Raw genomic sequence first — 10,133 nt, 5'->3', positions numbered from 1 at the left:
GTGGGAAGAACATGCCTATCTGGAGAGACAGGTGGTCACTGCAGAGCAGGGAGCGGGCACCGTGGCCAGTCAGGTCCCAGCTGCTGGCTCTGGGGAACAGAGGGGCCATGCCCCCCAGGGTCCAGTCTCCAGGACAGGCCAGCCCCCTCCCCACAGGCCACTGGGGCAAGCCGCCCACACAAGCAGCAGCCCAGGGACCCTGTCTGCCACCCCGCCCTCTCTGTAAAGCTGCCAGCATCCCCACTTCTGTGTTTCCCAACCCGGGTCAAGGGGCCGCTAACGGCCCTGGGCCTGTCAGGAAGAGAAGCTCCCATTAGAAAAATCAACCAAATGTCACACCAAGTTGAACATATCAAGAGGGTGAATCTTAAACAATTGCCTAAAGTAAGAGAAGAATCTTTAAAAAAAAAAAAAAAGAGGCGGAGACGGGAGGAGCGGGCCATTATCTGGCAGGAAGGACAGCTGAGGTAAAAGCAGGAAACACACCCCATGAGGCCCCCAGAGAAGTCAGTGGGGTGGCATATGCTAAGTGAGAGGTGACCAGCTGAGCGAGAGACAGAGACACGAGCCAGTTGTGAGCCTCGCATGGAGCAGAGGATGCTGACCACACACCCCCAGCTTTGTGAGGCACCAGGGCCCTGGACACACCCTCCCTCACCCCCGCCCCGTGCCCTGGCCCCGAGCCATGGTCCTGGGGGCTCATCCCCATCTGTTCCATGTTGCTCTCAAAAGGGCCACTGTCCCCCCAGGGGATATTCACTGCCTTTCCAGGCAGCTCCCCTGACACCAGCTAAGCCAGGGCCCCTTCTGGGAAGAAAAAAAATCATATGAATCTGAGCTGGACACACCAACAGACACTTCTCACGTCACCTTTCCTTTGCCCTTGAATTTCCAAAGGTGTGTCCCTTTATGAGAAGTTTCCACATAGAAGAAAGGGGACAATGCCCTCAGGATAACATGATGCCCATCCACGCCTCCCCAAACTGGCTGGACCTGGCCCTGACTGGTTCAGGCACTGCCCTGTCGACAACCTGAGGCAGGTGGAGAAAGGGCCCACCCGGGAGGAGGGTGGGCCTCACGGCTGTCCTGTGGGCCAGCTGGGGAGGGAGACTCAGAAACGTGTCTCAGGCCAGGCGGGTCCCCGCCTCCCCCGCCCCCTATCAGTCCCCTCTACACAGCAGGGGCCAGGCAGAGCAGCAGGCCAAGCTCCCAGGTGTGAGCTGTCAGCAGGCCTGAACCCAGCAGGAGCTGCAGAAGAGTCACTCACACCCATCTCCCCCTGGGAAACAGCTAGTTCACAAACTTCAGCTTTCAGGGGCACGGAGAGGATGTGGACTAACTCATTTTCATCTCAGAATGGCAGTTGCAGAGTCCTGCTTGTCAGGCTGTGCTCTGCCCTCCAGACACTGGCCACTGAGCACTCAGGACATGCAGAGAGTGCGGCTCTCGGGCGCCCCTCCCCCAGATCCGACAGGCCCCAAGGCTTCCAAAGTTCAGGCAGAGATGGGGACTGCCCTTCAACCCATAACCCTGGGTTGGGATAAAAGGAAGGGGGTACTGTGCGGAGCCTGCAGTGCCAGCCAGCCCCAGACAAAGGGACAGCCCTGCGGTCTAAGGGGCAGGTGAGAAGGCTCCTGGAGGAGGAGCCCTTAGACAGGCAGGGAGGACTCCCCAGACCAGGGGAGAAGGTAGATGGCGCCAAGACTGGAGGCACAGATGGAGCGAGCAGAGTGGGGACCCCTGCAGACAGAGGCCTCCGCAGAGGGGACACGCTGGTTAAACCAGAGTGGCCGTGAGTCGCCCAACTCAGCCCCTGGCGCCGCCACCCAGCCAGGCCCCACTGGGGCCCGGACAGGCGTCTCGCGTCCCCCCAGGTGGGGTCAATCGCAGCTATCCAGGGTCGGCTTTAAAAGTTTGTCCCCAGACAAACCCCTCTCTCTCTCCGCCGCTCCGCGGGAAGCGGGGCCATCCCCGGAGAAGGGTCTGAGGACAGAGGCGGGTTGCCTTCCTCCACCCGCTCAGAAACAACAATAGGCGACCCGCCGAAAGAGAAGGAGGGAATCAAGCGTGGAAAATCCCCCAGTCCCGCAGTGTCGATGCTGGGCACACGGCGGGCAGGCGGGCGCGCGGCCGCGGTGCTGCCCCCACGCGCCCTTCGGTGGAACTACAAGCCCGGGAGAGAGGGGCGCCGTACATTGATCTCCTGGTTCTCAGATTCTGAGGACGCATGGCAGCGAGGGAGGGAAAGCTTGCTTTTGGATTCTTTAGGCTATTTTAGGCTCAAAGGAAATTACATTTTATTCCTAAAGCCTGAGTCGTCTCACTTCTTGCACTTTCCCAAAGCAGACGTACAGTTACTTGTTTTTATTTGATCATCACATTAGCCATGTTCTTTCCCCTTTCTTCGACATTACGCCAGAAATCATACATGAAAGACTTTATGAAGTGAATATTCAGAGGACAAAGAAAGTCACGGACGGGAGGGCGGCGACTGCTTTTCCCTGAACTCTGAAAATACTCAAGGCTGGGCGCTGCCTCCAGCAAACTATTAGCCTTCCTTATGCTCATACCCGATCTTAGCACCATGGGGAATCTTGGCTACCAAGCTGATCAAGTGGGGAGACAAAGGAAACAGTGGGTGAGGAGGATCCACTGAGTGCCAGGCACCTGGCGATGCTGCGACCTCACGTGAAACACATGCCCTTTGGTGTGCCTCTTTCTGCCAGTTCGTCAGGGGATGCCAGTGCAGGTTGATGAGGCTTAGGCTGGGGAGAGGGAAAGTCTGGATTCCATCCCTTCCCGAAGGTCCGCTGAGTCACTGAAGCAATTTGACTCCATTCGTGGCTCCTCTGATTCAACTCTGAGATGGAGAAACTCACCTACAGCCATGGGATCTCATAATGTGTATGCAGCACTTAAAGGGGATAGCTGAGTAAAATCCTATGGCCGTCTAGGAAGAGTTTCTTCCCCCCTAAGAGAATTTCTATGAAGAAAGGCTTCTAAGCTAAATATGGGGTTCCCTACGACCATTCTGGCAGAAACAAAGCTGGATTAAATAGCTTCCCTATTGTTGTGAGAAGGCAATGGCAAGCCACTCCAGTACTCTTGCCTAGAAAATCCCATGGATGGAGAAGCCTGGTAGGCTGCAGTCCGTGGGGTCGCTAAGGGTCGGACACGACTGAGCGACTTCACTTTCACTTTTCACTTTCACACATTGGAGAAGGAAATGGCAACCCACTCCAGTGTTCTTGCCTGGAGAATCCCAGGGCGGGGGAGCCTGGTGGGCTTCCGTCTATGGGGTCACACAGAGTCGGACACAACTGAAGTGACTTAGCAGCAGCAGCATTGTTGTTTAATCACTAAGTCATGTCTGATTCTGTAACTCCATGCACTGTAGCCTGCCAGGCTCCACTGTCCATGGGATTTCCCAGGCAAGAATACAGGAGTGGGCTGCCATTTCCTTCTCCAGAGGATCTTCCTGACCCAGGGGTCAAACTCATGTCTCCTGCTTGGCAGGTAGATTCTTTACCACTGAGCCACCAGGGAGGCCCCCAGCCTCCCTGGGGGAGCTGCTAATCCGTGGGTCAGGCAGCTCTGGGCAGGGCAACCACCCACTGGGGACCCTGTACTGGGACTCTCTACCCTCCCTGGGCCTCAGTTTCTCCATTGGAACAATCAGATTGTCACAAGATGAGGCCACAGACAAGCACAGATGGTTCGGGTGGACTTTCGGTAACAGTCCAGGTTTCTTGTGAACATTCTGGACCACATTCCCATACGGCAGCAGAGATCATCACGAGGAGCTGAGGAGTGGTCCTTCCAGACCGGTCTCTGCGCCCCACTCCAGCCTTGGCCCCTGATCTCAGGAGCTGAGTGGAGTGTAGGGATGAGTAAGGGCCAGACAGGCCAGGATCAGAATCCCAGTTCTGCTGACTGCACAAGAAAGGAGCTCAGCCAGGCCTGGGGGACCCCAGGGCTGAGGGGGCAGGGTGCCTGCGGGGGAGGCTTTTGCTCAGGTTTTGTTCGCCCTGCTCTCAGAAAGAGAGACCCCCAGGCACCCGTGTGATCTCGGCCAACATCTTCACCTCTTGGACCTCAGTTTTCTTTTCTGTAAAATGTGTGTCATGGTCTTCTCTGCAGACTTGCTGATGGGATCAGAAATGACACATCCTCAGGGACTGGTACCCAGCAGTTCTGGATAAAGAGCAGCCTTAATCACTATTTACCACATGATAGAGTGTTGGCATCTGGAGAAGGACACCGTTGGGCTGACCCAGGGCAGCTCTGCCCTCCAGGTCTGGACTGCCGCCTCCGGGGTCCTGCAGGAAGATTCCTCGGGCCTCAGGCCAAAATGGGGTCACGTGACTGCAGACCAGCCGCCGGCCCCAAGCTCACCACTGCCGCGGCCTCCACTCCTGGCAAGAATGGATCCTCCTGAAGAAGTCTGACCAGGCCACCCACAGGGCTCCGGGACCAGATAGTTTTAAAATAGCTACAGAGGGAGCAGGGATTTTGAGGCCCTGGGTCACACTGGGGCCTGGCCACCCCACCACACTCCCAGGGGGCCCTAGGTCACCCTGTATTATATTCAGCGTGCTGCATCAGAGTAGATGTGCCTTCTGAAAATAGCATCCTCCCCTCTTAGTCGGATTTTGGGGTGTCGGTGGCTGGTTTTCCAGTTCTCTGGGTTTGCTTCCAGAAAAGGATTTCTGGTGTGATTTTATATATTAATATTTTCAACAGTTTAGTTTAAACATGACTGACACAATAAACCCTCACAAAGCCTCTTCAGGACCCACATCACAGAAACCAGGGAAGGCCAGGGCAGAGATTGATGCGGACATTTGAACCCAGGCCTGACAGGTCTCGCTCTGGGACCACTGGGCCTGAGTCCGAACACTAGCGCCCGCCCTCAGCGAGGCCGGGCAGAGACTCTCAGCAGGTCATTTCACAACCTGGCCCACTTCCTGTTCCATGGAGACGCCAGAGAGCCTGAGCCCAGTCAGGAGCAGGCTGTGTGGTTCCGGGGCAAGCGCAGGGTGTGCGGCTCGGTGCGCAAGCTGGAAGGCGTGGGGGCAGGCTGGGCTAACCGGGAGAGAGGCCCGCGCGGGCGGCGAGGCGCCACCAAGGACCGGAAAGGCCCAGGGCCGCCAGACCCTCTGACCCATGGACCAAAGCCAGAAGTTGAAATGTTTTTGTGGACGCTCACAATTTTAAATATTGCCTCAACTTTTTGTAACTTTCTCATTGAGATTATAATTAAACTAGGAGGGAAAAAATGCACGTTGGCTAAAGAACGAAAGACTGCATAAGGCTGGCCCGAAGTCTTCCGCGGACACTGCAGCACCTCTCCGCGAGGGGCTCCGGGTCAAGGTCCCGAAGCCGGGGTCCCGGGGAGAGAGGAGGAAGGTCGATGGCCATCGTGGACCCCAGGCTCCCCGCCCCCAACCTTCCCTTTTCCCTTCGCGCCCCGCCCCACCGCCCCCAGGTCCCACCAAGTGCATCCGGCCCCCGACCCCTCGCGCTGGAACTGCAGAGCGCCGGGCTTGCAAAGTCAAGGCGTTCCCTCCCGCGAAGCGGGAAGCGGGACCCAGTCCCGCGAGGAAGCCGTCGCCGCGGGCCCCCACCACCACCACCCCAGAAGGGCCATCTGCGCCCCGCTACACGTTTGTCCAGTCGCTCCCCAAGCCTCTGCGGACATCAGCCAGTTCCCAGTGCTCGCTTCCCGCCTCGGAGGGGCCTCGGTAAAGCCGGAGACCCGCGCCGGAGCGCCGGGCCGGACCCGCCGGCAGCCGCGGGTCTCTGGGGGCGGGGCGGAGGATCGACTCGGGCGGCGACGGCAAGAGGCGCGGCGGGGGCGGGCCGGGGGCGGGCCGGGGCGGGGCGGCGGCGGACTGCGGAGACGCGGCGGCGCGCGGGGCGGCGCAGAGCGTTCCGGCCGAGGCGCGCAGCGGAGCCGAGCGGCCGGCGTGGGGCCGCGGGGGGCGCGAGCCGGGGCCGGGCCGGGGCCGGGCCGGAGGGCGGGGGGCCGGGCGGAGAGGGCCATGGCGCCGCGGAGAGCCGGGGCGCGCGCCGCGGCGGGCGGCCTAGGCGCCGAGTAGCCGGGCCGGGCCGGAGCGCGGGCGGCGGCGGCGGAGCAGCTGCGCCCGCGCCCCCCGCCCTCCAGGCCCCGCGCCCGGGCCGCTGGCGATGGTGACACATGCGGCGGCGGCGCGCCGGCGGCAGGACCATGGTTGAGCGCGCCAGCAAGTTCTTGCTGGTGGTGGTGGGCTCGGCGTGCTTCATGCTCATCCTCTACCAGTACGCGGGCCCGGGCTTGAGCCTGGGCGCGCCCGGCGGCCGCGCGCCGCCCGACGACCTGGATCTCTTCCCCACGCCCGACCCGCACTACGAGAAGAAGTACTACTTCCCGGTGCGCGAGCTGGAGCGCTCGCTGCACTTCGACATGAAGGGCGACGACGTGATCGTCTTCCTGCACATCCAGAAGACGGGCGGCACCACCTTCGGCCGCCACCTCGTGCAGAACGTGCGCCTAGAGGTGCCCTGCGACTGCCGGCCAGGCCAGAAGAAGTGCACCTGCTACCGGCCCAACCGCCGCGAGACCTGGCTTTTCTCCCGTTTCTCCACGGGCTGGAGCTGTGGGCTGCACGCCGACTGGACCGAGCTCACGAACTGCGTGCCTGGCGTGCTGGACCGCCGCGACCCCGCCGCGCTGCGCACGCCCAGGTGAGCGTCCACCGACGGCGGGGTGGCTCGCGGCCGCTCCCCCGGGCCAGGCCCCCGCCGGCCGGTCCCGGGCCCGCCCTTCGCTCCCTGCCCTGCACTCCTGCCCTCTCGGAGCTGCCCCTCGCTGCAGCCTTCTGGACCGCCGCCTTATCTCTGGGCGCCCGAGCCCGCAGTCCGTCTACCGCGGCCCGCTGTGGTCCCCGCGCTCGAATGCCCCCTCTCCCCTCGTGCTCGGCACCTCTTCACTTTTCCCCACCACCCGCCGGGCCGCGCGGCGTCTGGGCTTCCCGGGGGTCACCGCCCCCTGCCCACGGGCTGTCACCTGTCATGCCGGAGCTCTGCGTCCAGGCTGGCCTGTGTTGTCGGGCGGGATAGCGGGTTTCTGTGCGCGTGTAGCCCACCTGGCTTCCCCGCGCGGCTCTCGCGCCCAAATCGAAAGTGACAGAAGTGAGGGGCCTTTCCCCCTGCACCTGCGGGGGCCCCCGGCCCGCCAGCCTGCCTTGAGAAGGCTGGGGAGGAGCTGCTAGGGAAGGGGGTTGGCTCTGCCGTGCCCAAGTGTGCAGGTAGAACAAAGGCCCGAGGATCACCTGGGGCTGGGGGCGGGGAGGAAGCAGTGCTGCCCGCCCCGCCCCTGCGAGCTGGGCCCTAACTAGGGGTAAACTCTCTCTGAAAGAGGAGCAGAAGCAGGCCAAGGGCAGGCTGGGGGGAGCTGAGCTGGCTGGAGGCACCTGGGCACCCAGACACCTCCCCTGAGAGATTGGGGACGTAGGGCTGACCTGTCGCAGGGACAGCTTTCATGGGAAGGACTTTTTAGCCAGAAACACCCTCCCTCCCCACGGTGCAGGGTTTCCAAGGGTTAAAGTTGGGTCTCTTTTTCTCCGGTTTGTATTCATGCCCTGTGGGGCCTTCCCACTAGGACGTTTAGGCTGGGAAGGGCCAGAAGAGAGGTCTGCTTGCCTGCCTTTTGTTTATGTTCCCTGTTTGCCCTAAGATTGCGTTCATGGGAAGGCTGGGCTTCGGGAGCGGTGTGACCTGGGTAGCTGTTTGTCAGCCCTCCTGGGTCGAAGGTGCAAGGTCTTGGGTGTGTTTGGAAGATGAAGGTTTGGTATCTGGCCAGCTCTGGATTCCCAGCTCGGCTCTTAGTCCTTCTCCTGTAGTGTTTCCTAGACTGTCAGAGTAGAGGGGAAGAGAAGGGGTCTTCCCACTTTCCCTTGGCTGTCCCCACACCAGCAGCAGCTCTCAGCTTGAGAAGTGTCCTGCTGGGTCATTTAAGGCTACGTGAATTACCACTCAGCCTGTCTGGGGTCCTGAAAGCACTGTTGCCGGCCCAGCGCTTGGTCTGTCTGTACAGGTGCACTTTCCTGGCCTTGTACCACTTCCTAGGCCCCCTCTGCTACCCCGGGTCCAGCCACTCTGTGCTAGATTGAGCTGAGCACAGGGTCTTGCCGCTACTTGCCCATCCATCCTGTTGAACAGGACCGTAGGCCCCCAGAACTGGACACTGAGCAGCCCAAATAGGCCTAGGTAGGCACCTCTTACCCTGGAGAAGGCAACGGCTCCTGACTCCAGTATTCTTGCCTGCACAGTTCCATGGACAGAGGAGCCTGGTGGGGGCTATATTCCGTGAGGTCACAAAGAGTCAGACATGACTGAGCGATTAACACACACTCACAGGCAACTCTCTGCCTGTAGCAGTGGGGGGTGGGAGTCAGAAGGGTCCCATCTGCCAAAGGGAATTAGCTAGGCAGAGCCCTGGAGGGGACAGTGTGCCAGCCTCCCTTTGGGCACTGTCGAGAGGCTTGAGTCGAGCTTGCCCAGCAGACGTATCCCTCGGCCCTGGTTGGCCACCAGGACGCTTTCCTACAGCCCCATCTTCTGAGGCTGATTTTCTCTTTGGGTCATCAGGGTGAAGGGCCCCTGGGCTCTTCTCCAGAGCCTGTCCACCAGAGCAGCAGGCCCAGCCACCCCCACAGACAGGAGTGGGGAAGAAAACTGGAGTCTCCAGGTGCTGCAGGAGGGAGGGATGCCTGGCGCCCCCTCCTCCAGGTGGACCTGAGGAGCGGGAATGGGAGACTCCATGCACAGTTGGCCTGCTGCCCGCCACCCTGGGAAGTTGCTGAGCTCAGCAGCTTCCGCCGGCCGTGGAGGAGGGGTTCCCAGGGTCCTTGTGCGGCCCGCCCTCTGCTGTCTGCTCGAGGAGTGGGCTGTGCCTCCAGGCAGGTGTGGAGCCTTGCCGGAATTCTTTGTCACGCTCTCCCACCTCTCCCTTCAGTTCTGGTGCAAGCGCCAGATAGATGGCTTTCTTAACAAGCTTCCTGGAGGAGCCAGGGAAATCTCTGCTTTGTGTGTTTACAAGCTTGTGTGCTCCCCCAGTCTGGGGCTGGGCCAGAGTGCTCAGGGTGCAGCTCCCTCATCTGCCCAGGGACCCAGCACCCAGAAGGGCGGTGGCAGTGCCCAACCTCCAAGGGGTGCCTGGTGTTGAGTGGTGCCTGGTTTCAGGAGGCTCAGATGTCACCCTCACCCTCCTTCCTGCCTTCGCAACAACCCTGTGCTTGGAATGAGCACCTGACTGGCGACCTGAGGAGTGACAGGGCACTTTGGGGTCTGGCCCTGGGCAAGAGCCCTTCTTTCCTCCTCCCTAGTCCCTAGAGCCAAGCGCTTTGCACTGGGCCGGGGGCGGGGGGGTTAGGGGCGGGGTGGATGGTGGCCAGATGTCTCATCGCTGGGAGGTGTGCTTCTGGAAGCTCTCCCCCAGCCTCTCCCAGTTCCTGGTGCCAGTGTCTGAGGTGCAGGAAAGTGAAGGTTTTCACGGCTCCCGCGCCTCGTTGCCACACGGCATCGGCCTGGGTGCCTCTGAGCTGGGCATGCGTCGAGGTGACAAATGGAGATGGATGGGTTTCCAATGCTTTGCTGGAATATGGTTTGGCACTTCCAGCATCTGTGAGTGCTTCCTGACTTGGCAGAGAGGGACAGGTGTGGGTACAAAGCATTGGCAGCTCCCTCTTTGGTCTTGTGTCCATGGTGGGAACTGCCACACCTGCTGGCATCTGCCAGAAGTGTCTGTAAGGCCCCCAGGAAGGACTGGCCTCAGAGAGGTGTGGCTGTCCATGGCAGCAGGCTGGCGGCTAAGCGCTGCCAAGGCCCACGTTGGTTAGAGCATCTCAGCAGCCCTCGCTCCCATGTCACCTTGCAGGGTCAGGACGGTGCTCCTAAGGGCCAGAATGACCCCAGTTCCTTTTCCAAAGGGGATGGAAGAGGAGCCACGGTCAGGATCTCGCCCTGGACATGTCCCTAAAATTGGGTAGGTTTCATTTGGAGCCACAGAGGGCATTTGGGACCCAAGTGTGGCTTCCGGGCCACCTCCGTGGGGTCCCCTCTGCAGTAGGACCCCCGGGAGCCCCTGGTTG

At 60.9% G+C, this 10,133-nt stretch overlaps 1 protein-coding gene across 1 annotated transcript in view; it reads left to right on the top strand.

The window, feature by feature from the left end:
* The first annotated feature begins 5,933 nt into the window (after nt 1-5,933).
* Nucleotides 5,934-10,133, top strand: part of HS6ST1 (heparan sulfate 6-O-sulfotransferase 1) — a 38,932-nt gene continuing 34,732 nt past the window's right edge. The window contains exon 1 of the mRNA XM_055397555.2: nt 5,934-6,726. Coding sequence (XP_055253530.1) covers nt 6,200-6,726 — 527 coding nt within the window. The 5' untranslated portion in view covers nt 5,934-6,199. The remainder of the gene's footprint in view (nt 6,727-10,133) is intronic.

The sequence above is a fragment of the Moschus berezovskii genome, chromosome 2 (genome assembly GCF_049115385.1).
Source record: "Moschus berezovskii isolate FMDL1 chromosome 2, NW_MosBer_1.0, whole genome shotgun sequence".
Classification (NCBI taxonomy): domain Eukaryota; kingdom Metazoa; phylum Chordata; class Mammalia; order Artiodactyla; family Moschidae; genus Moschus; species Moschus berezovskii.
This window is presented reverse-complemented; position numbering and strand designations above follow the sequence as displayed.